The sequence below is a fragment of the Bos indicus genome, chromosome 22 (assembly GCF_029378745.1).
Source record: "Bos indicus isolate NIAB-ARS_2022 breed Sahiwal x Tharparkar chromosome 22, NIAB-ARS_B.indTharparkar_mat_pri_1.0, whole genome shotgun sequence".
Taxonomy (NCBI): Eukaryota; Metazoa; Chordata; class Mammalia; order Artiodactyla; family Bovidae; genus Bos; species Bos indicus.
The window spans coordinates 35,889,694-35,916,403 of NC_091781.1; the positions used below are offsets into that span (position 1 = coordinate 35,889,694).

The 26,710-nt window shown below is 40.4% G+C and overlaps 1 protein-coding gene across 18 annotated transcripts in view; it reads left to right on the forward strand.

Moving 5' to 3' along the window:
• MAGI1 (membrane associated guanylate kinase, WW and PDZ domain containing 1) overlaps positions 1-26,710 on the forward strand; it is a 640,650-nt gene that overhangs the window by 609,720 nt on the left and 4,220 nt on the right. For 5 of the 18 annotated variants that reach the window (XM_019984495.2, XM_019984502.2, XM_019984496.2 and 2 more), the window contains 8 exons: positions 873-964; positions 3,268-3,460; positions 6,401-6,694; positions 9,708-9,911; positions 18,611-18,704; positions 18,844-18,904; positions 19,881-20,024; positions 23,134-23,272. In XM_019984495.2, coding sequence (XP_019840054.2) covers positions 873-964; positions 3,268-3,460; positions 6,401-6,694; positions 9,708-9,911; positions 18,611-18,704; positions 18,844-18,904; positions 19,881-20,024; positions 23,134-23,272 — 1,221 coding nt within the window. Of the gene's footprint in view, positions 1-872; positions 965-3,267; positions 3,461-6,400; positions 6,695-9,707; positions 9,912-18,610; positions 18,705-18,843; positions 18,905-19,880; positions 20,025-23,133; positions 25,203-25,329; positions 25,419-26,710 lie in introns of those variants that run through there. The other 13 variants (XM_019984497.2, XM_019984503.2, XM_019984511.2 and 10 more) reach the window with 7 other exon arrangements.

Here is a 26,710-nt window from a genome sequence, read left to right on the forward strand (position 1 = left end):
GCATTTTGAAAGTAAAATATCAAGTTATTGGCTAATAAATTAGTACTTACAATGTTGAAATATAGGCAAATCATGGAGTAAAAAACTCATTTAGTGATGAAATATGGTTCATTTTCATAGAACAATTTGTTGTTGCAAATTGTAAATTGTTCATTTACATAGAACAATTGATCTTAAGGATATAGAAGGCTGGCTACTTTTTGGTAATAGTAGTGAAATCATAGTAAATGTTCTAAATTGGGAAATATTAGGATGTTTGAGAGTAACTAGTTTGGCAAAAATGACCTAACAGATCATATTATCAGTGTGCTAGTCTTGGTTACTTTAAGGAAAAACAGAAGCGGTGTTGTTTTTTTAATAGTTTTTGCCATAAGCTGTTTTTTTTCATCTTGTAGTTTATAACATCGGCACTTAACAGGTCTCCTGACTCCTCGTCCCCAGCCTCCGCATCAGAGGTCAGTCTGACTTAGCATGAACTCCTTCCTCAGATATGGGCACCCACTTTGTGGTGCAGAGCATGATAATTTTAATTTACTAAATTCCTCTTGCAACAATACCCAGGAGAGTGGCGAGCACTGACTGCAGCCTTCATCAGGGATAATTTCTTGATGAGGAACTATCAAACAGTGATTAGTCCTTTGGAAAAAAGAAACAAAAAACAACACTTCAGGCTCAATGACTGTCCCCACCATTTATTTTCGCTCACCGTCCTCTTTTATTTCACCTGTCCAGATTATTTTGTTTGCTTGTCTGTGTTTGAAAACTGTCATCCATTCAAGCACGGTCAGTATTGGTCCTGTGACTATGTTCGCCTTAGGGCTCTGATTCCTTTTATCACAGAAATAATCTCTCTTCCTCTCTCTTCTCTGCAGTTCCAGATTATCAAGAACAGGACATCTTCCTCTGGAGAAAAGAGACCGGATTTGGATTTAGGATTCTGGGTGGCAATGAACCAGGGGAACCTGTGAGTCTCTTGTCTCCCTGCCCCATCCTGTCCCTCACAGTACTAATTTCTAAGAATTCAAACCCAATTGGCAGCAGTGACAGATCACCAAGATTCGAGTTCCACTAGGTGCACCCAAAACTCTTTCCATCTTTTGAAAAAAAAAGTTTGATTTACAATGTTGGTGTTAATTTCTGCTATTCAGCAAAGTGACTCAGTTATATATATATGTATCTTCTCTGGCTCTTTCATCTTAACCAGTGGGAGTTATTCTTTGGGTTTTGTGGAGCTCTTTCTGTCTTGAGGAAGAAGAGACTAGATCCTTTCTAAAGAGTGTGTATTCATGTTTGTGGAGGGCGGCAGCTGCAGCATCTGTAGCTCCCTATCAAAGAAACAGAAACCAAAAAAAGCAAAACAGGAATAGACATCAACTGAGAACACAATGGCCTGATCCTTCTGGGCAATTCTGTTAAATCTGCCAGCAGGTCGTTGGCTTTGTATATTGAGTAGCTAGGACATAGAAGGCACTTCACAAGGCATTATGAGAGATTAGAGAAAGTAGGAGCACTCTCTTTACAAAATTAGAGAAAGAACCCTGAACAAGGATCAGGAGACATTTAATCTCTCCGGGCCTCATCTTTAGAGTACATTGAGGAGACCACCGTGAGATTCTTTTGAAAGGGGAAAAAAGAACTAAAGATAAGTATTGTTCAAATTTTCCTCATCACAGTAAAAATAGTTATCATTTCTTGTCTGCTTACTATGTGCCAGTTGCTATGCCAAAGGCTTTTAACGTACATCCTTCTCATGTATGCATCAAATCTATGAATTTACCCCCATTTTCAAATCATGAAATAAAGACACAGAAAGATTAATGTGATCTTGCCTGGGATCACAGAGTTAGTAAATGGAGGGCCTGGAAAGGCTGTGATTCCAGAGTCCGTATTCTTAACCGCTCTTCTACCAAAGTTCTTTGTAAAAGATACATGTCATGTAAAGACCGTTGTGCATTATTACCTAGTGAGAAGGCAAGGAAAACAGATGTTTTAGCTAAAGTTTGTAATGTGCTCAGTCACTCAGTTGTGTCTGACTCTTAGCAACTCCACAGACTGTAGCCTGCCAGCCTCCTCTGTCCGTGGTATTTTCCAGGCAAGAATACTGGAGTGGGTTGTCATTTCTTTATCTTGGGGATCTTCCCGACCCAGGGATCGAACCTGTGTCTCTTGTATCTCCTGCATTGCAGGCAGATTCTTTACCACTGTGCCACCTGTGAAGTTTAGTGACCGGTTAATATAACAATACCAAGACACTAAAAATAAAGACCTGTTCTGCATGCCAATGCTATAGACTATGGAAATAGGGATGCCCAACCAGACTTTGCTTGATTCACCCTTTCATTTAACAGTATTTATCATGCATTCCCTATTGCTAGGCACATGCTGACCTTTAAAGAAAAGTTGTATTACTGTTATACTTAGCAGAATTTTCTGAATAGAAGGCTTATAGAAAAGGAGAAAAGGTTTTGCCCATGAAGGGAGTAAAATGATTGATTTCTGCAAAGGGGAAAAAAGAATGAGTCATCAGCAAACCACAGATAAATGTCAAGGAAGCAAACAACAAAAGGTTATTTTTTTGCACCACTTAAGAATTATTGTACCACCTAGCACAGCAGCTAGAACCCAGTGAAGGGCACGGATACAGACACAAATGAATGGGCTGAATTTTGCTCAGAGATGTGAAGGCCATCATTACACAGACAAGCCTTGTTTTATTAAGCTTTGCAAAAATTACATTTTTTTGCAAGTTGGAGTTTGGTGCCAACTTTCCATTGTCAGATGATGGTTAGCATTTTTTACCACTTAAGTTTTTTTTTTTTTTTTTTAAATTAAGGTATGTAATACCTTAATTTTTAGACATACTATTGCACACTTACTAAACTACAGTATCTGTGTTTGTTTGAGCAGTTAGTCGTGTCCAACTCTTTGTGACCCCATTGTCTGTAGCCCACCAGGCTCCCATGACCATGGAATTTCCCAGGCAAGAATACTGGAGCAGGTTGCCATTTTTATCTCTAGGGGGTCTGTCTGACCCAGGGATTGAATCCGTCTCTCTTGGGTCTCCTGAATTGGCAGGCAGATTCTTTACCACCAGCGCCGGGTAAACATAACTTGTATGCATTGGGGAGAAAAATCATGTGACTCACTTTGTGGTGATACTTGCTTTATTGCGGTGATCCAGAACTGAACCCACAATGTCACCAAGGTGTGCCTGTAATAGTCAACCAAAAAGGTTAGTGTTTCATCTATCATCTAATTACTCAACAGATTTATATTGGTCACATCGTACCACTGGGTGCTGCTGATACAGACGGCCGTCTGAGGTCTGGGGATGAATTAATCTGTGTGGATGGGACACCAGTCATTGGAAAATCACACCAGCTTGTGGTCCAGCTTATGCAACAAGCCGCCAAGCAAGGCCACGTCAATCTAACGGTGCGGCGTAAAGTGGTGTTTGCGGGTATGTTTTTCATTCATTCCTTTAGACATTGCCTTGTCACTTTATGCACAGAAGAGGCCCCCTTCCTGTGTCTGCCTCCTCAAGCATCTATTTTAGCAAATATTTGCAAATGTGATTAAGCACAGAATTTCCAGATGGTTTGCTTCTCTCAAACCCTGCAAAACCACTGTCACTCAAAAGTACTGTAATGTGCCAGCCGTGCATATCCAACAAAGGCTTTTAGAGCAAAGCTAGTTGAATATATGGTTACGTCCCTCCATCCCCTTGCCAACCAGAACTTAGTCGTTGTCTTCATTTGATGAGGATTCTCAACAAAAGAGGTCACTGTGACAGGTGAATTGTAGCACCCAAATAAGAGAGCAAAAATCAGTCTCATGCTGCCAAATAAGCTTATAAAAAGTTACTCTATTGTTGACAGTCATATGTATTAAACTATTTTAATTTTTTACTTTTTCTCTATAAGAAAGCCGTATGGCTAGCCAGTTTTAGGTACTCTTTGATTTCTTCCTCTACACCCAGAAGTCCTATACGTTCTTAACTCAAATATAACCTGTTTTGTAAAACCCTTGGCAATTCTCTACTCCCTCCAACTGCCTGCTGATTTTAGCCTTCCTTTCTTGCCATACTTGGCAATCATGGTTTACTTCTGTGTTAGAATCTGCCATTTTGAGACAGTCCATGGAGTGTCTTCCTTTCGCATTCATTCATCACCTTTGTTGGCAGCCCCTACCTCCAGGTATTCAAGACAACCCAGAATGCTGAAGAAAGAAATTCCATGTTATATCAGTGGAATTACTGAAAAAGTATGACATGAAATTTTATGAATTCTCCATAGCTATGGTACTAGTGAAACAGCTACTTACCAAATAAAATCAACTGGCTCCTTGTTTAGGAAAAATTAGTAGAACTCACTTCAATGGTATATAATTAATTTCAAAAAAATTAAGACATCAGGGTCCAGTGTGAAAGCCCTGCTACCTGTTGCCGCCATGGAAAGCAGTGTTAATCATTTATGTCCTGAGAGCTCGTTTATGGTGTCAGGATAACATGGTGTCCCGTGTAGCCAGAAGCAATCAGAAATGATTTTAGAGATGAGTTGAAAACTTTTTATTTCACTGGTCCAGATAAAAATAATAGAACAATGAGATGTTTGTTTCAGATTTATTTTTTTAAATTTTAAATATTGGGGTTTTTAAGCTCTTGGGTAAAAAGGCATATTAAATCTTTGAAGAGACATAAGGCTCAGTGAAATAAGCCAGTCACAAAAGGACAAAAATGGTATGCTTATACCTCTATGAGGTGCCTAGAGTAGTCAATGTATAGACAGAAAGAATGGTGGCTGCCAGGGGTTGGTGATTAGTGATTAGTTGCCAGGGAAAGTGATTAGTGTTTAAAAGATAACAAAACTTCAGTTTCAGAAGATGAAAATTTCTGGAGATAGCTGGTGGGGATGGTTGGACAACAGTGTTTCTGTACTTCGTGCCACTGAAGGATACATCTAAATGGTTACAATAATAAGTTTTAGGTTCTGTATATTCTACTACTATAAAATGAAATCTATGAAAGGAGATGCTTTAGGGAATAAATTTAGTAGTCCTATCCAAAATCTGAACCCATATTTTGCTTTTGGCATGAAAAATGAGTGGTCCCACCTACTTTTGTGGCTATCTAGGAGTGGTTTACCCTGCCACTTGATAAAGCAATAAAACTGGAATTTGATAAAATGAATTCTGAGGGAGGTTAATGTATCCAATTCTGTGATCAGAGTGGATCACTGACATCTGGAATCTGGGAAGAAAAGTGAAGTATACCTCTGACAGGTGTTGTCAGGAATCCTGCAGTAGGGAGGTCATAATGGTGCTGTCAACTTACAGTCTCTCTGATGGAAAAAGCAGAAGCAGAGCTGAGCAGAAATGTGACTTGAGGGTAATGACAACTTGAATGCAGATATGTCTCTGAGGCAAAGATGGTGGGCCACATCTTATGCTTCCTTCAATGGGTCGTTTCTGTTTGTTTCATTGAAGTCTTACTGCTGTACAATATCACATATGTTACAAGTGTATAATACAGTGATTCACAATTTTTAAAGGTTATACTCTGTTTGTGAAATGAAGTGAAAAATCGCTTAGTCATGTCCAACTCTTTGCAACCTCATGGACTGTAGCCTGCCAGGCTCCTCTGTCATGGAATTCTCCAGGCAAGAATACCAGAGTGGGTAGCCATTCCCTTCTCCAGGGGATCTTCCCAACCCAGAGATCAAACTCAAGTCTTCTGCATTGCAGGCAGATTCTTTTCCATCTGAACCACCAGGGAAGCCCATTTATAGTTATTATAAAATACTGGCTATATTGCAACATTGTAGAATATATCTTTATAGCTCATTTTATACCTAATAGTTTGTACCTCTTACTCCCCTACCCCTATCCTGCCCCTCCGCCCATCTTCTGCCCTCCGATAACTGCTAGTTTGTTCTCTGTACGTTTGTCTGCTTCTTTTTTGTTAATCCACTAGTTGGGTGTATTTTTTAGATTCTACACATAAGTGATGCCATGCAATATTTGTTTTCTCTGTCTGACTTATTTCACTTAGCATAATGCCAAGGGGTCATTTTTCGATCTGTGAGGCAGGAAATATTTCAGAATGGGCCAGTCTTGCTGCAGATTTGAGTCCAAATACAGATGCTGAGACACAGTATGCCCTAAATGTAACAGACTCTGGGTGTCCCCTTTGTTCTCCCATGGTATCGATGTCTGCAGATCCTGAATGTAAATACTAATGAGAGTGGTTTTCAGTTCCTGTGTCTCAGTTATGTGAGGCCAGGTGCTGTCATAGCTGTCACTCTCTTGGTTTGATTGTGGAGTGGATGGGGGAAGGAGGAAGGGGTTGACAGGGCACATTTCTTGCAAAGGCGGGTAACCAAGAGGTACGTCTCTTGCACAGCCCCCAAAACCGAGAACGAGGTACCCTCGCCAGCCTCATCCCATCACAGTAGCAACCAGCCGGCCTCGCTGACGGAGGAGAAGCGGACCCCGCAGGGCAGCCAGAACTCCCTGAACACGGTGAGCTCAGGCAGTGGCAGCACCAGTGGCATCGGCAGTGGCGGCGGTGGCGGCAGCGGTGTGGTGAGCACCGTGGTCCAGCCCTATGACGTGGAGATCCGGCGCGGCGAGAACGAGGGCTTCGGCTTTGTCATCGTGTCATCGGTGAGCAGGCCCGAGGCCGGCACGACGTTCGGTGAGTGTGGTCACTTCTGCTCCCCAGCGTTTCCTGGGGTGACTGTTCTCTGGAGAGGGAAAGACGAGCCAGAATCTCATTAACAGAAATGCTTGTCATGCTTTCCGCTTCAGGTAATGAAAGTCTTAATTGGGGACGGACTTTATTGGGTAGCTTTTCCCCTCCTGAAGGTTGGGATTTTTTTTTTAACTCTTCAGCTTCCATTCTGGTGGCACGTTCACAGGCAGACAACGTCATGCATAGGTGAAATTTGCAAAGAAGCCCCTTGACAGGATAAACTGTGAGAAATTCTTGCCAGAGAGAGACCTTTGCAAGGTCCTGAGCAGGGTATCAATCATAGCAGTTGTCTCAGAAGGTCTCCGCATTTTTAAAAGAAGCATATGGTTTTAGAAATAAATGCCTGGGGGGAAAAATAGAGGTGTGAGGAGTAAAAAATATACATGCAATGCCCTTTCCATCTTATCTGTGTCCTTCCTCTACTCTACCTATCTCCATCTGAAATTTTAAAATTTTAATTTAAAATAATATGTTTACTGTTGCCTGGTGGAGAATCTAATTAAAATCTGAGTGCAGAGCTGTTTGTCTTCACTGCCCTTGAATTCTAGCAGGGGTGGTTGTCCTGTCTCATCCAGATGTTGGGGGTTTCAGCAGAGAGTGGAGAAGCGCAACTGTCACCCTCTCACAAGGTCAGCTCTCTGCAGGGTGCATGGGCTGAGACAATAGGAAGCCAGGTGATTCTAGGAACTAGGAATCACGAGTCTTCCTACTAGAATGGATCATAAGTATGTACTCCAGAACTGATCCACCTTCTTCATTAAATAAAATGTCATTTGTTGTTTTCCCCAAGCACATTTGTTAGTTAATATGGAATATGATGGGAGATGGGAAGGGCTGTGAAACATGCTTCAGCTCTGTCTCCAAATGGCCTACCCACAAGGAGTCTGAGGACCAGTGGTCCAGGTCGCTTGCTGGCTAACATCAGCTAGGTGCTCCATCCTGTTGGATTTCTGCTCTGGTACAACTCTGTTTGTCTCCATTTAGTCTTGGTACTTTGCTTCCTGCTAAAGTCATGTCCCTTTAAGGTGCAAACTTCAGGGGACAGTGCGTCAAGCCAGGTCTGTGCATGTGTGGCTGCAATAACAAACACGCATTACTAACAGTGCCTCTCTGAGCTCTGTTAATAGCATTATCACAGCATGTTGTGGGTATTGGGTGACTTGACCTCAAGGCAGGGTGGTTTTCTGGCTTGTTTCTCCATTAGTTTTGAAGACTTTTCAGTCCAATTTGAAAAGAAAAGAAAAGCAGAGGGGACAAAGACATCTCAAGTTATTTTCTTCAGATCTGCAATTTGTCCCTATGCACCCGGTGATATTCTCAGAATTTGAGTTCTCAGTTTCTCCTTCTAGAATGAAACAACAGATATGTCTGGTGGGAGGTTTTGTGTTGTTAACAAATATCGAATGTCTTCACTCACAGTTTGGTGTCTGATTGTTTTCCTCCAACTTCTACAATGAGCAAATTAAACTGTCCCTAATACCTTGCATGTGAGCTCTCTCCTGAGCTATGCAGACTTTCCTCCCACCTGCTGTATGATACCTTTCCCATGGACTTGTCCTTGGGGATGGGCTAAACTTAATCAAGACCTTGAATTTGAGTGTGGAGGCTTTCCACCACACCTGCTTGTTGCTTTCCAGAAGACTGTTTAACTCTCTTTTGAAAAATTCTTTAACTTTAACCTTAACATCCAGTGATACAGACTCAGGCAAATATGCTGAAATTCAAAGCAATTGCAGCTCATTTCCCATACATTTTATCCTTACGCTCTGAATTAGGATGGAAGAGCCTTCTCTTTCAGGGTTTCCCATGTTAGTTTTGTCACCCTTTCCCAAAGATGGCTCAACTACCTAACTATCTTTACAGAAAGACAAACTCTCAAAATCAGTGGACGTGCCCAAGGAAGTTTACAACTCAGTATGCAAGTATCTGGAAACACTAGATCAGGCCTCAAAGCCTATTTTCCACCTCTCTTCTAAAAGTTACCAGTCACTCTTGGTTGTGACATGAAGTGCCTCAGAGCACACAGTAAACTTTCTTCTTCAAATGCACTTTTCCTGATTTTTCCCGTCAGAGCTGTGTAGTAACTGAGGAGGACAAAGGAAATGATTAAAGAAAAAGGGTTGAGGAATGATTTGAACCTAGCTTCAGATCACTGTCCTCCATCTGAGTATGTACTAGATTTTCTTATGGCTTTGAGGGGATTTCTTTGAGGAAGAAGGAGGATTTCAGAGCTAATGAGCCATTTGGGCCCTTCTCTGAAAGCCCGCGAGAGCAGCTGATTGAGCAAAGGTCATAAAAGGAAAAACGCGTGTCAAGGTTGGGTGCTTTCTTGGCTCGTCTCGTAATTACGCCCCTTTGCTAAAGCTTTCCTCATGCTGGATAGCAGGCAGAAAGTCTACGTGTTCGCCTCTGCGGTGTTTTCAGATTGGATTTTTGGCACTGTTGGACTCTCTGACCTCACTAGACACCCAGGGGTTGTGTTTTCTAAATGGAGGAAGAACAAAACATTGGCAGAAGCGTAAGCAACAGCTGGCAAAAAGGAAGTGACATGAACACAGAATGTGCGAAAGCTTCCACCCCAGCTCTGGGTTTCATGTTTGAAGTCCCCACATAAGCCCACAGCAAGTTACTTTGGGGGCTCTTGAGAATCTTTGGAAATGGCTAAAGATCCCAAATTTTGCCACTGATAGAGGAAAGCTGGGGTGTCCCCCTCATTTTTAATCGGGAAAGGACTGCAGCGATGAACTATCATTTAGGGTTGTAACTCTTTACACAAACGCCTGAAACTTTGCCAATGTTTTGACCCTCGGCACAGAGTTCTCCTTTAATAACATTTGCTTAATGCTTTAATTAATTAACACTTAACCTTCTCTTTCCCTTTTCAACCCTTTTTCTCCTCCCTTCACTCTATTCCCATGTAACGTTAAAAAAAAAAAATTAAAACTGACTATCAAAGCAGGCAATGCATGTGTGGCCATGCCTCACAAAATAGGTCGGATTATTGAGGGGAGCCCTGCTGACCGATGCGGCAAGCTGAAAGTGGGAGACCGGATCTTGGCAGTAAATGGATGTTCCATCACCAACAAATCCCACTCTGACATTGTCAACCTCATCAAGGAAGCGGGCAACACAGTCACCCTCCGCATCATCCCTGGGGATGGTAAAGTATACCTCTCGCGTGTGTCTCTGTCTCTCTCTCTCTCTTCGTTCTTATTCTGTCTTTGGTGTTCATGTAATTGAATAGTGTTGACTTAGAGACAGTCCTCTCCGACCCTCTCTGAGTATACCCATCAAGCACTCATGAGCCACTGTTACTAAATCTTACCTCACCGTCTTGACTTTATCCTCTTGCCCAGGGACCCTGTCTTGCTACAGAGATAAACATATCAGAAAATTTTTAACTCTCTCCAATTTATTTTGGCTGTGGTGCCCTTGTCTTTAAAACAACAGAATAGTTTGGGTATAGGTGGTAAAACTTGCCTGATATTCTACCTGGAAATTATAGACTTTTTTAAAAAAACAGGAATGTAAAATCTGAGTGTACAGTATGATGATATCATAAAACCTATGTAAGGACAGTGGAGAGCCAATGCTGGTGTTTTTTTGTTTTTGTTTTGTTTTCGATCAGACTAAGTGAATGTATCCATGTTTTTTATTTAATAGGAGGTTATTAGAATTTGTGCTATATGATTTGTCTCTACTTTTTGCATGTGGATGAAGAAAGAATAAAATCTCAGTATTTTCAGTATTTTGACAGGCTTCCATTAAACTAGGCCTGTTCATATTTATTTGGTTTATATGGTTCAATTCAGATCTTTGATTCTTTTATAACAGTGGTGATTCTGCCCCTTGAGGGACATTTGACATTGTCTGGAGTAGGTACCAAATGATAATCTAGCGGGTAGAGACCAAGGACACTTCTAAACATCCTGCAGTACACAGGACAGCCCCCACTACCAAACGTTTTCCAGCAAAAAATATCAGTACTTACTTTATTATTCTTGCTGCTAAGTCACTTCAGTCGTGTCCGACTCTTTGTGACCCCATAGACAGCAGCCCACAAGGCTCCCCCGTCCTTGGGATTCTCCAGGCAAGAACACTGGAGTGGGTTGCCATTTCCTTCTCCAAGGCAGGAAAGTGAAAAGTGAGAGTGAAGTCGCTCAGTCATGTCTAACTCTTAGCAACCCCCTGGACTGCAGCCTACCAGGCTCCTCCATCCATGAGATTTTCTAGGCAAGAGTACTGGAGTGGGGTGCCATTGCCTTCTCCAAATTACTCTTACATACTATATTATTATAGTATATAATACTTATTATATTATAGTTACTTATTTTATTATTATTTAATAAAAATGGAGTTGATACACTAATGTCTCTAAGAACCTTCAGAGAATTAAGTCCTGTATACTGACTTCCTTCTAAGCAGATTTTGCCCTTGGGAAAAAAGTGATATTTTTCCCAGAATGTTTCAGTGCCTTTTTTTTTTTTTTTCATTCTTACTATATATTTATAAAATAAAATATATTCCAAAGTCAGTGGTTATTTCTCGAGAGACAACTGTGGTTTATGGTTATAGTGTGATAAAATTCTATGCCACTGATCTGTAAAATAAGAAAATCAGAAGTTTTATCTGAAAGTAATTCACCAGATCAACATTTTTATCTACTAATTGCTAGAAAGTGAGCCATGTTAGTTTAAAATTTGAGTACTATAGCCTGTGCATTTCAGAAGATGTAAGTCTAAAACCAAACAATAAATATTTGAAAATTGTTCATTCTAAGAACAGGGATATTTCACTGTACCAGAAATACCCGCTGCCAAATGTGGAGGGAAAAAATAGCTCCTTGAATGATGGTCTATTTCAGCCTGCCTCAAATGCATGGTTAGTAATTTACCATCTGGTCTAGAGTCCATTCTACCAAATCACCACTCTGGAAAGCTATTAGAATTTAGGAAAGTGGTCACAAGATGATATAACCTAGGTTCCTAATGGAAAAGATGAAGGAAGCTAGGAAAATTTGGTGACAAATGGTGGAGAGAGCCTAATGTAGTATATAAATTTAGATACATTTATCTCCATACTGTGGTGAGATTTCAGAAAATTAATTCAAAAGAAATGAACACAGGATATAACGTGCTGAGTCTATGTTGGTTAGTCTGTGGGAATGAAAATTTCCAAAAAGGAAGGAAGGAGAGAAAGAGCTCCTTGAGGGAAGAGCTTAGAAAAGAATTCACAATCAGGAAAGATAAATATGCAGAAGCAACTTATACTCCTGTGCACGTACTTGTTGACTTAAATTAATATTGGGCAAGGGAAAGTATTTTTTGAGAACCTGAACACCAACAACTGGAGAGCAAGATAGATTATCCAATAACATTTGTCAATAAAAAGATGTTTTTTAAAACCACAGTCCTTCAAAAGTGTAAAATTTGAACAGAGCTATCACAGGCTGTCTTGGTGAGAAGAAAGTAGATGTTAAAGTTGATACAGTGTAGTTAAGGATTGATGTGCTGCTGAGGATGTGATTTCATCACAAGATATTTCAGGAATTCACCACCATGATAATAAAACTCTTCACCAATTACTTTGTCATTTTCAAAGTGCAGGTAAAGGGAATCAAGTCTGACAGAAAGTGGATTTCTAATACTCATCTTTGTGCAGGTAAAGGGAATCAAGTCTGGCAGAGGGTGGATTTCTAATACTCATCTTTAAAGTGGGGCCAAAAATTGCCATCTTGGAAGTTAGAATGAAGGCAGTAGGGTTAGATTTCTGGAGAGATGCTGAAGCAATCCATGAGGATTTTACAAGAACCTATAGAACAGAGAGTGACCTTTGCAATCTGATGAAGAGAAAATCATGCTGGATCCACTTCCTCTCCATAAAAGTGTGCTGGACATGGTAGATTGTAAGGTAAAAGGAAGGCATTCTCTCCATGTCAGAAAGTTCTGGTCTCCTTCAGTCTCTTACTCTAGTGTTTAATGGACTAGCCCAGAGACATTTTGTTGAGTGATCTTCATAAAAAAACTGAAGTCCTTCATCGGAGTGGCTCAGGAGCTCTTAGAAATCCATCTTGTTCAGGGTACTGTTCTCAGAAACACAAGGAGCCACTTCAGGAAGAGGCACTCTTATGAGCCAGACAGAAAGAGATAAGCTGACCAAACTTGGAGGAGATGAGGCTAAACACTTTATATTAGTTTCTGGGCTAGTTACTTGTTCATTATGGAGTTGAAGACTAACTCATCCTTTCTTTGCACAGCTCCTCAAAGGGGAACTTAAAAAGCAAAGTAGTCTTGAAATAATATCACAACGTGGTTGAGCAATTTTAACAGTTCTTAGCGGTTATTTTTATCAGACAAGGATTGAACTGCAGTCATCATTTTCACACTGTCATTGAATACTTGTGTTTTCTGATTTTATCCTGTCATGTCAGTCATATTTCAATTCAGGATAAATGTTTGCAAAATGTATATTCAAAGATGCCTCTAATAGATAACCCATTTACTATTAATGGAGTCATGAATTAAGGAGAGATCACATATACTTAATGACTGAGAATGGCCCTAAATGAAATTCACAACCAAAATATTAATATATGGTTTAAAGGAATAAACCATACCTGGCATTAGTCCCCAAGTGACTTTTATATATATATTTTTCCCTTCTATTTTACATAAGGCATCATAACCATTTAAAAAATTTTCTTACTACAACTGTTTTAGTTTTCTCACTAAAAAATGATCAAATTAAAAAAAAGAGGACGATGCACCCTTGATTGGGCCATGCTGGGAACTTACTCCGTATCCATTGGCTGTGCCTTGTGGCAATTCTTCCCCAACCAGGAACCATACCCATGCCTCCTGCAATGGAAGCATGGGATCAAGATCGACTGTTTTCCAGGGAAGCAGCATGCTCATGTTCGTTCCTCTTGTCATCAGTCACCTGATTTCTCCAGCTTCACTTCTCTCCTCACTCTCTTTCTCCCATTCCCCTCTCACCGTTCTGTCTCTGCTAGCCCCCTCCAACAAAAGCTTTGAAACATGACCCCCCTTGATTTGGGCACTATTGTGTCATTCACAGTTCTCAGACAGGCATGTTCAGGGGGGTTCTCACCATCCTAGGCTTTTACGACCTTTGGGAAGAGGCTGGGAGGTGGAGTGAGGGCAGAGCCTCTTCCCCTGTGAGAGGTGGACAGCTGGATAGGAAATTTATCATGGCAACACAGAAAGGCCCACAGACTGGCTTACGTACTGAATTTGAACTTGAATTCTGGCAAGTCAGAGCACACATGCCTCCTACTACTGGAGTGTATAGAGATACCCTGTGAAGTCTGTGAGTGAGACTAATCAGACAGAGCAGATCCTGACTGAGCCAGGCTCTCATGGAATCATCAGATTGAGTCAAGTTCAAACTAATGAAAATATTTATGAAATTAAAAATACATTATTTAGGGACTTACTTGGAGGTCCAGTGGTTAAGTATCCATGCTTCCGCTGCATGGGGCGTGGGTTTGATCCCTGGTTGGGGAACTAAGGTCCTGCTTGCCCCATGGTGCACCCTAAATAAATAAATGATAAAAATAAAAGACATTATTTAAATATAGTCTCTTTTCCCTGAAGTCTTTTTAGTTTTTAATTTTTTCTTTTTATTGACGTATAGTTAGTTAACAACGCTGTGTTAGTTTCTGGTGCACAACAAAGTGACTCAGTTATACGTGTTTATGTATCTGTTTCTGTACTTCACATCTCTCTGACTTAAAGTATTTACTTGTATAGGAAGTAAGGCTTGGTGACACAGGTAATGCCATTTCCTTGGCAAAGGTAGATATGATAGCTAACATATACTCAGGCAAGAAGAACAGAGTTTCTATCATACACATTTTAAAAGCCTCCCCAAACTTTTCAAATATTTATGGGATTTAAATTTTCAAATGCTTCCTTCAGGTGTTTATTACATATGTGTTTATGCATTAAAATATTTATGAATAGAATGATTGTATCCATTGTCTATTTGCTTGGCCTTGTAATGTGGTTCTGTAAGGGCAGCTAAGGTTATTAACATGGGAGCAAGGTTAGAATGGTAATCACTTGTCACGGAGATAAGTTGAAACCCAAGATAGAAGGTCCTTTCAGAAGTTAGTGCCCTGGTTTAGCACAGCACCGTGACGGTGCCTTGAGAGGTAGGATATGCTCCTCTCGATACGTGATTGCTGTGGAAACGGTAGTAATATCCATTTTCATTCTCCCAGGAGAGTTAAAGCAGGTATAAACACTGTTTAAGAAAGCACATAGGGCACTTGCTGGAATTTATCATGAAAACAGTCAACCTGTCCACCTGCCTTAAGAGTTCCACAAGTCAAATACATTGACAGTCCTTTTTAAAACCGTTGCTAGGGTGTATATTATATCAGACCCGTCTTTTGTGTTTATTCTTTTATATGGGGGACATTTTACTTTGGACTAGAGATAGAAATTTGTGAGGATGGGCTTCAACTCCGTAGTTTTAAAAGCTGGAGAGAATTTCAGCACACACTGTCTTGGTTTGATTCTAAATGAAGACTTAAAAGCTCATTTAAATATATATATATAACATTATAGATCTTTTAAAAAGCATCCTGGAAATTGAGGATATGCTAAAAGTTAATAGTGCTTGAAAATGACCCAGGAAATCTAGAAGTCAAAACCAGAGTGTTTTGTATTTTAATTCATCTGTGATACAACTTAGTGAAGTTGGTATTTATACAGAAAGGTAAAAGTACTTGCTTGTTAAGAAGGAAATGTACCAATCACATCCAATTTCCTTGACCCCTGAATAATTCCCTTGTAAACAGAGTGAAACTAAAAGTTAACTATCAGGCAGGCCCTGGGTTTAATTGCCAGTGCCTCCACTTGCTCTCTGGATGACCTTGGACATATTGCCTACTTTTTGTAAGCCTCAGCGTCTTCAGCTTTAAAATGGGCATAATTAATCGCACCTATTTCTTTGAGTTATGAGGATGAAATGAAACAGTGCATGTGGGAAGGAACCGTACACGGTGTGTGGCACATTGGAAATTATTGAAATATGGTGGTTGTTCATAGATTAAGAAAAACAAAGGAGAAAAAATTCAGTGGGCTCGCTCAAATAGGCACTTGCATACCAAATGTTAATTTCCGAAATGCTTAACGTTAAGCTTCAACTCAGAACAGATTTGCATATAAATATTTGAAAATAGCAAAGGAATGATGGGAGGAAAATGAATAAAAGAATTCTACTTATACGTATGTTGAGTGGTTATCTGTTGCATCTCATCAAACCTTGAAAATGGCAGAAGTACTAAAAAGGCTTGAGAATAGGATCTGATCTGCCTAGAAAACTCTGGCTACCAAAAACACCCAAGAACTCTAAAGGGGAACCTCTGCACAATTCAGTAATTATAATCACTCTAATTACAAGGAAACTTTCTTTTTGGTATCCTGATGGTGATTTCCCCATGGCCCAAGCAATCTTGTGATTTCCCAGAGAGTCTCCATAAAATTAATTACAGTACATAATATGAAGTTTTTTTAAAGGACCAATACATGTTTATGAAACTTCTGGCAAGTCACATTGACAGGCTTTGCAGTCTACTAGTCCTAGGTAGGGGCACAGCAGGTAGACTTTATGAAATACCACTTCAGTTTATCACCTTGGTTGTGCCGGTTAACTGCGGTCATAAAAACAGACTAATATTATGCTCTTAATATTGTGATAACGGTAATAAATACATGCCACCCATAAAAAAGATGGTCTTCAATTTTTGAGCAGTTTTTATGTGCCGGGCACGAGCCCAAACACTTTTCCTCCCAGGTGGTCTTTGCATCAGTGTTCTTAGATACTTCTGTTATTCTGTATGTGTAGATGAGGAAACTCAAGCATAGAAGGTCTAAGTAACTTTCCTTCAAGTCCCAGCTAGTAAATTGCAAAGTTTGGGTTGCAAAGCCAGGTAGTCTGAGTCTAGTCTCTGACCTTGTAACCAGAACACCCGACGAGCTTGAGAAGCACCACGTCCCCCTCTTGGAGGGTCCCAAGGTATACTGGCACCATTAAGGGTCCATAGGGAACACAAAACACAGACATGCAAAAACACTTCTGTCTCATCCACTGGTTTTCACCCCTGCTTGACCATAGATTACTGTTCCCTCAGATTCTGGTGCAGCAGTTGGTAGAACAGGTTCTGTGGGAGACATCGTTCTGAAGCATGAACTGGATTCACAGTTTTTGTTCACCTGATTGCGTTACATTTTCTTACTAATCTTGCACCACCACTATCCAGATCATAAGCTTTAGGGCTGGAATAGAAACTGTTAAAGTCATATTTCAACTGTCTCATTTTGCAGAGAGTTTAAAAAACTTAAACCCATTTCCACAGTAATAAATACAGAATAGAAACAGTAGCAAGGGCACTGGCTGCAGTCAGTGTATGTTGAGTGCTTACTATATGTCAGATACAGTGCTACGCGTTTCATATACTTTACTCCAAGGAAAGGGATGATGATTGTCATCATCCCTTTCAAGGAAAAGAAGACATACAGATAGTGAGTCAAGGACAAAGAGGTTTGAACCCGGGTCTGATCTCCAGCCCTTTGCCTTTAACAGCTATTTGTAATGAAAATAGAATAACGGAAAGTCAGATCTAAGCTGAGTAGCATTTTTAGCAAAGTACAATGGAAGATAGAGCACAAATAAGTGGGATTAGTGAGATATCCATAGAAACTCCGTTATATGTGGTGGGTAGATACATGTATTCCACAAACTATGGAGTGCCTACTGCAAACCTCAGAACTCCTAGAAACTTCTAGACTTCATGGTACACTGTGAAGTAAAGGGGTAGTTTACAGGCTAATCTAAGAACTTCACCCCCACATTTAGCATTTTCTTGATTAGAAAATGTGTGGCAGGTTCCAAAGTGTCAATCTAAAAATAAATTCAAATAGTGCAGCTTACTCATCATTGTTTATTATCTGCCTTGATCTTAATGGAGAAATAATTAGTAAAAGAACATAAGACTGATACTATGTAAATTATTTTAATATATTTTTATATATGCACGTCGGTTAGCAGTCTGTAGGCATGTTCATGAGTGTTTTCAAATCCTAGGTTTCCAAGCTCCCAGAGATTAATGAAGATGTTTATGAATGTGTTTAGTGAAGAAGAAAGTCAATTTACATAAGAATACAATCATATTTGTTACATTAGGGTGGCTTCCTGATTCATACAACTTAGATTTACATACTGGCTCTGACTAATCCAAGTTTTAAAAATAACTCTTCATGAGTGATACTAGGCAAGATCTCACAAGAATTCCACATTTTTAGTTGTGTTTCATTAAAAGCTTTGGGGAAGAAAGTAGATGTTCTCTGTATGTATATTTATTAGTAGCAAGAAGTTAGAACACTGACTATTCACATGAGAAAATCAAGCAGACTCACTAAAGATCACCGATAAATTGCAGGGACATTAGCAGAGACATTTATTATTAGCCTGTAAAAGTCTGGGAAATAATTTTGCAGTGATTTGATGGGACTGCCCTTTTCAAGTGATGGGGGAAGAGTGAAAGGCACCTACCTTGGCTATGATTTTTAAAGTACCATTTTCTTGGCAAACTCTTTATTTCATTTGTGGAGATACCTAGTTGGAGGAGTGTCATGGGGGTGTACATGGCTCACATCATAGAAGATCTTAGAACGGTTCTTTACACTCTTGTTTAGAAATTCAAGTCAGAACATTTTGAAATGGTGACAGAGAATTCAGATGTCATTCAGGTGTGGGGCTTCTGCACACCTGATTTGATGATGTCTTCTCCAGGGCCTTCATTTCATGATGTTCTCTCTTACCCTGCAGAGTCTTCAAATGCCACTCTGCTGACCAATGCGGAGAAGATAGCCACCATCACCACCACACACACCCCTTCGCAGCAAGGAGCCCAGGAGACCAGGTCAGACATGACTTTGGCTTCTTTTGTTACTTTCAGGGGAAAAAAGTAACTCTTGGTGGTGTGATGATACTGCTCTTTGATTCTTTCTCAGGCTCTCCACGGCTTGCTCTTATATATATTTTTTCTCTTGCTTTGGCAGGAATACCACCAAACCAAAGCCAGAATCTCAGTTTGAATTCAAAGCACCCCAGGCAACACAGGTGAGGACTGTTTCTCTTTTTGCCTTATTGGCTTTGTGCATTTCCTTCCAATTTCCTGAAGCTCTTTTTACCAGGTATCTTATAAGGTACTTGCAATTAACATAAATAACCTTTTATGTACTAAATATATACTAAACATAAACTCACATTGGGTTATCAAGTAAATAACATTACTTTACTACCTTTGAAAAATATCCCTAGACATCCTTTTTCTGGAGGCAGGGGACAAGGAGGACCAAACAAAATAAAATGCTACCAATTATCTCAATAATAGGTGATCAGAGAAAGCAAAACAGGAGATAGCTGGTCTTGGTATTCATAAAGGCGTTTATGTCAAGAAAATGTCTTTTGGTTAAGCTGTTTCTCAGACTTGTGAATTTCAGGTGAGGCTCCTAAAGCTACCTACCTGTCCCACAAGGTGGTAATGGAGGGTGCACACGTGATAATAAGTGAAGCAGATTTGGGAAACATTGGGTGATACAGAGTTAAGTAGGTTTTTTTTTGTTCTTCCTCCCCCTCACTGGCCTTCTCAAAGCCTTTCCTAATCTTTTCCCAATTCTCCTAACCAGCATAGGAACCACTGTCAGGATGTGTGGGGCTTGCCGTTGCTATCCAAATGATGAGATATTTTAGGGCCTTGGGCAGGGAGGCTAAAACACCAGCGATGTGCAGGATGGTATTATTTAATGAAGGATTTTTCTTGCCACAAATGCAAGTCACAGCCTCACTGATTAAATTTTAATATATGCATGTTGGTATGCAATCTGTATGCACACTCATGAATGTTTTCACATTCTGGATCTCCAAACTCCTAAGGTTAATTGATATTAATAAACAATTAGAAACCACCAAGAAGGGGATACAAATTGTGCCTTTGGGTCAAATGAGCCATAATGGAGAGTGTTTGGGGAAAGAGAGAGAAATGTGTGTCAATTTAAGTCCTCCCAGAATAACTGCGTTTAATTTCTTTGAATAGGAGCAAGATTTTTACACTGTGGAGCTGGAAAGAGGAGCCAAGGGATTTGGTTTCAGTCTTCGAGGAGGTCGAGAGTATAACATGGACCTCTACGTTCTGCGCTTAGCAGAGGATGGTCCTGCTGAAAGGTGTGGGAAGATGAAGGTAAGTAAGGGAGAGGCATCTGGGATGGACGTGAATAAGTCATCTGCAGTGACTTCTTGACATCTTATGATTAGGGCCTGCACGCTCGTGAGCATTACATGTTTCTACAGCTTTTCATCTCTCCCTCAAGCTTAGATGTATCTACCAGAATTAGGTGAGCTCTTCCAACTCTGGCATTGAATAAAGGATTAAATTCACCCATGAACTTAATAAAGTGGATATTGTCTGAATCCCATTTCCAAATCCCAATCCCATTTTCCATCTCTTATACTTAATCTCATATTCAGTTCAGTTCAGTTCAGTCTCTCAGTCGTGTCCGACTCTTTGCGACCCCATGAATTGCAGCACCAACTCCTGGAGTTCACTCAAACTCATGTCCATGGAGTCGGTGATGCCATCCATCCATCTCATCCTCTGTCGTCCCCTTCTCCTCCTGCCCCCAATCCCTCCTAGCATCAGAGTGTTTTCCAATGAGTTAACTCTTCCCATGAGGTGGCCAAAGTATTGGCGTTTCAGCCTCAGCATCATTCCTTCCAGAGAACACCCAGGACTGATCCCCTTTAGAATGGACTGGTTGGATCTCCTTGCAGTCCAAGGGACTCTCAAGAGTCTTCTCCAACACCACAGTTCAAAAGCATCAATTCTTTGGCGCTCAGCCTTCTTCACAGTCCAACTCTCACATCCATACATGACCACGGGAAAAACCATAGCCTTGACTAGACGGACCTTTGTTGGCAAAGTAATGTCTCTGCTTTTGAATATGCTATCTAGGTTGGTCATAACTTTCCTTCCAAGGAATAAGCATCTTTTAATTTCATGGCTGCAATCACCATCTGCAGTGATTCTGGAGCCCCAAAAAATAAAGTCAGCCACTGTTTCCCGATCTATTTCTTATGCAGTGATGGGACCAGATGCCATGATCTTAGTTTTCTGAATGTTGAGCTTTAAGCCACCTTTTCGACTCTCCTCTTTCACTTTCATCAAGAGGCTTTTTAGTTCCTCTTCACTTTCTGCCATAAGGGTGGTGTCATCTGCATATCTGAGGTTATGATATTTCTCCCAGCAATCTTGATTCCAGCTTGTGCTTCTTCCAGCCTTACTTCCCTGGAATTCCTGGGTATCCCAGCATGCTTTGAGAGCAGGAAGCCATGTGGTTCTGTAGGTTCTGGGTGGTGAGCTCCGTTCAGTCTCTCACTACTCACTGCCACATTTCCCTGGCCTCAGGAATGAGTTAACTGTCTTTCTTAACAGTGGACCAAGGACACCATAGCATGAATATTCAAGATCATTTGGTATTACTCAGTAATGCAAATTTTAAATGCACACATGCCAAAAAAACCACTGTGTTCTATTTCGATATCTAATATCTCCTACCACGTATGAATATGTTGCTCTTCTGGGCAGATCAAATGATTTTTAAAAAATCATTTGTTCATTATATCTAGGGGGCATAGATTGAGACATACATAGGGAGCAGTTTGGAAGGAATTAAAAGAAATCAAGAGTCAGATCAGGAAAGGAAAAAAGTGAATAAAATTAGTCCTGAGCAGAAAGGGCGGAAAGTGACCAAAGATAAGGAATTTAATACTTGTAACTTAAGACAGAATCTTGAAGTTTATATTTCTGAAGACTGAATTTTTTAATAAGATTTTTTTAATTGAGAAAGTAGACCAGGAATGTGATTTTTTAGAATTAGATAAAAAAATGATGCATAGTAAGAATATAATTTCCAAGGTCAAATTATGTACCAGTTTCTTATATATCCTTCCTCTATATATACACATGCATAATTTGTGCATATATAGTGGTATATAGTCCTTTTGTTCATATTTCAAACACATGGATTTTGCTTTTAGCACCCCACTCCAGTATTCTTGCCTAGAAAATCCCATGGACAGAGGGGCCTGGTGGGCTGCAGTCCATGGGGTCGCTAGGAGTCGGACACGACTGAGCGACCTCACTTTATTTTTTCGCTTTCATGCATTGGAGAAGGAAATGGCAACCCACTCCAGTGTTCTTGCCTGGAGAATCCCAGGGACAGGGGAACCTGGTGGGCTGCCATCTATGGGGTCGCACAGAGTCAGACATGACTGAAGCAACTTAGCAGCAGTTACTCATTTAAAAAAGTTTCTGATTGAAAGAAATACCATTATTATATTTTGTATCATGTTATCTAGTTCACATGACATACTGTAACATTTAATTGGACCTCAACATGAAAGGCATGAGTTGTTATCCTCCCCTTACTCAGATAGGAAATGAACTGCAAAAAAGTAGAGAACTTAGCCAAGATCACTTAGCTAACAAGTGATAGGACTCAAATTCAGTGCCTTAAACTCCAGCACCAGTCTTTTTCTCTTCTGCCTTCTAGAATATGTGCTTCTTGAGAGGAAGTATCTGGCCTGTCTTGTTCACTCCTTTACCTCCAGCGTATTAGCAGTCAGTGTATCAGCCCGGAGTGTGGTCTCATCTGAAGGCTCCTCTAGGGAAGGATTTGCCTCTAAAGCTTCATGGTTGTTGTCAGGATCAGTGCAGCTTGGGCTGTTGGCCCAAGCCCTCTCTCGTTTCAGTACCATAGGCTCTGTCACAACGTGCATCAGAATAGACAAGTGAGACGACAAATGAGGGCCAGTAAGGCAAAAGCCAAAGTTGTTTTGTAACCTTATCTTTGACCTCTCATCACATTTACCATGTTCTGTTCGTGAAAAGCAAGTCATTCATTCCAGCCCACATCCAAAGGAAAGGAGTTTACACAGGGTTTGAATTCAAGTAGGCAAGGATCACTGGGGGCCATTCTAGAAGCTGTCAACCACATCCTCTTCCTTCAGCAACTTATATTTCCCTCTGCTTTATTTTTTTACCTTAGCGCTTACACGATCTAGCATACCATGTATTTTTTTAAGTTGCCTGTTGTATTATATTTCCCATATTAGAATGTCATCTCCTTGAGGACAGAGAGTTTGGGGGTGTTTTTTTTTTTTTTTTTTTCATTTCTGTCTCCTAAGTAATAGAAGATTTTTCTGGAACATGTCCAATGAAATCATAAAGCATCTCCATAGCTGATGAAACCCTTTGGTGATCTTCTCACTTGGCTCTCTCTTTCTGGCAGGTTGGTGATGAAATTTTAGAGATCAATGGTGAGACCACCAAAAACATGAAGCATTCTCGGGCTATAGAACTGATTAAGAATGGTGGCCGCAGAGTGCGTCTGTTTCTGAAGCGGGGAGACGGCTCGGTCCCAGAATATGGTGGGTCAAACTATGAAAACATTCCTTCCTTCCCTGGCATGACTCCATGAATTTGTCTCCAGAACTGCAGCAGGAAAGTCTTTGTTTCCCCTATTCACCAGTGTCTTACCAGCCTCTCGCACCATGTGATTATTTGCCTCGCTTGTTCTGAAATCTCTACACATTTCATCCTTTTGCTTGCTCACGTGGACTGGGGCATGGTCTAAGACGAGATCTTTATATAGCCCCCTTTCTGATAATCAGAGAGAACATTTTGTCTAGTCCGACCAAGAGCGAAGGAATGTTTGTTTGAACTGTGCCAAACCGTTTCTCAGATCCAATTGTTAGCACAAAATGACTCTACTCCTTTTAAGAAGCAGGAAAGCAGGTTTCCTGAGTGATAATGTTGAGGCACAATTTTTTTTCTCCTCTCTTGTTTTTGATTACTTGATATCTTTATTTAAGAGGCATGAATTTTGGAGATGATTTGGGGGCCTTGCTCAGCATCAAGGAGGTGGATACAGTTCTTCTGCATCCCCTCCCACTGGTCCCTACCCCAAATCAGACCACCTGAGCCCACAACTCAAACAAACAAACAAACAAAACTGTTGAAACTTTAGCCATATGTTTTTAGATGATAAAGGATGAAATCAATTCCCAGTGCCCATCATGAGGGAAACATGTTACTATACCTTTCCTGTGAGGAAAGCCAGCTTATGCATAGAGTTCCTTTGTCATATCTGTAGACATGATTTGACCAAACAGCAATGATCTTTACATAGCTTAGTGTTCTGATGGTGAAATATTGTATATTATAATAATTGTGTCCTATTTGAGATTCTTGTTTAAAATTTAAAGGAAAAAAAAAAAAAGCTATGCCCTAGATGTAGGGCTCTTCTTCCCAACCAAAGGTCTACAAAAGTTTCTATAGAAACTGTGATTGAATGGTCCCCATATACATTGGTCCCCTTTATTAGGGATTTATCTGTTATTACCCTCTTTTCTGAAAGTCATTTGGCACAATTCCCAGTTGCGTTTTGGACTTGATGAGATCCTTAATTCAGGTGCAGGTCAAGGAGAACGAGAACTCCTTTGAAGGACTGTCTTCCCAGGTGTTGGACATCCATACAGGTGCAAAATATGAGGGGCCCGTGGTGGGGGAGGGGTGGGTATCTGATGAGGCCCCTTTAGACATGCCCAACCACAGGGGAAGTATTTTGACAACATTACGATGCCACAACTGTGCGCTGTACTAAACCTTGACTATAGGTGTACTGATGCCACTGAAACTGTGTAACACTGTCTCCCTTTTCTGTCTTCCCTATGCTTCTGTTGGATGTGATCTTTCATTTGCGAGTCATCATCAGTAACCTGTGTACCTTCTCAAAACCTATGTCTGTTGCACTGAGGATGAAAATCCAACACTAACCAATGTTCTTTGGGCTAAAAATAAAGATCATTTCAATACACCGTTTTTTTTTTTTTTCCAAAAAGGGTTGAATGTGCCAGGGTTGTGCTACTGTAACGTCTCCATGTGTCATTGGGACTAAATTTCTCTAATTCTATTGATTAGAGTCACAAATGGGTTATAATATGTTAAGTTCCAATATTTTTCTGACTTGATTGGAACCTGCTTCTCTGTGAGGCTATTTTTGTAATGAGTTTTTTGTACTTAATTTAACTGCCGCGGTCTTGGGGGCGGGGAGGGGGAGGGAGGGAACTTTGTTTTTCTGTTGTTTATTGTTAATGCTCTCCTATGCCAGCCTGTCATTGTTCCAGTTGTTTGAAAAAGAAAGAAAGTAAAAGAAAAAAAAAGGATGCATCCATTGTCTGGGTTCTCTCACCTTATCTGGCTGTCTGAAAACGTCACTGTTCTGATTTTGGTCTCTGCAGCCTTATTTGAGTGTTGCCTTAGACTGTCTGACTGGACAAATAAACTCTCTTTACCCTATGTTAACAAATGCAGATTTTTTTTTCTTTCCTCTTTGTTATAGGGAATCTAAATGTTCAACTTTTTCTCTTTCTCTCTTTCTCTCTCTTCTCTGACTGTTCTTGGTGCTGGGCCCTCCCTTCTACAGCGATGATACCTCCTAATATCGCTGCATGTATGAGAAATGAAAAGCTCGGGGAGGCTTGCTTCTACCTTATGGGCCATAATCAAACTACGGTTTGTAGCTCAATCAATACTAGGTGTTTCTGTGCTGTGGCCTAATTTCCTCATTGCTTCTGCTTTAGCTCTGTTTTGATATGTTTGGCAATTCATTCTGAGCACCCTGCGTTCTTTGAATTGTAAGTACACCACTGACTCTGTGGAAGCCTTACTCTCCCTTCTCTTAAATATAGGTGTAAAAAACCCCAAGGTTAGATTTAGGATGGTCACTGAAGCCCCTTCCCTCACCTAGATCTTAAAATGACTTCATAAGCTTCTGTGTGTGTTATTTCTAGACACCTCCCCAGCCATTCCAAAACAACAAATCTCAGATCGCAAAGCTCTCACCTCAAGAGATAAGACTCTGCTAAAACAGGAAGATGAGATTTCCTACTTAGTTATCTCTTGTCGAATGACAGTCCAGGGGCCAAATCTATCCACAGCCTGTTTTTGAATTGATAAGTAAAGTTTTATTGGCACATAACCATGGCCATTTCTTGAATGTGTTGTCTATGGCTGCGTTTGCCATATAGTGGCAGATGAACAGTTGTGACAAAGTATGTGGCATGCAAAAACCATAAATATTTTACTCTTTGGCCCTTTACAGAAAAAAGTTTACTGATTCCTGCTTTAGGCTATGTTCCTGTTTTTGTTAAAACTCACCCTAGGTTTTGGGAGATCATTCATGAAAGATTAATTGCCTAATGTTGACCTTGTTGACTCATTAAAGATCCTTAAAGAGCACCAATGATTTCTTAGTCTCTGTGACTGTGGCCCTGGTTTGTCCTCTATGATACAGCACATCATGTCTGGTGCTGAGCCTGGAATGGGATAGTATGTATGACTTACTGGGTTTAGGTATGACAAAGCTTTGAAAAGAACTCTCCTAAATCCAGGATGCTATTTAATGTTTTTGCAGTGTCATTTCAGATAGTTTAACAATAAAAACAGGAGCCTTTATAGGGCTCCCCTGCTTTTTAATCTACAGATGTCTTAAGGTTATAAAAAGTCACCCAGTGAATCCACACCTTAGATGTAATTCTGGCTGCTTTTATAGCATCAAGAAGAGTGCCTCTGTGCAAACGCCATGTAATGTCAAATATGCACTTGACAACCTCTCTTCCACTTCCTTTTATCTGTCCAATGACTCCACAGTTTCAAAACAGCTCCTTAAACATATGCAAAAATAAAGAAAATAGTTGCACAGCACTCACACAGGTAGAGAGATGTTTAATGGACCCTCCCATAATGTCACGTTTGCCTGTCGTCAACATCTGGCTGTGTTGCCTCTGTCATCACCAGCCTGGATG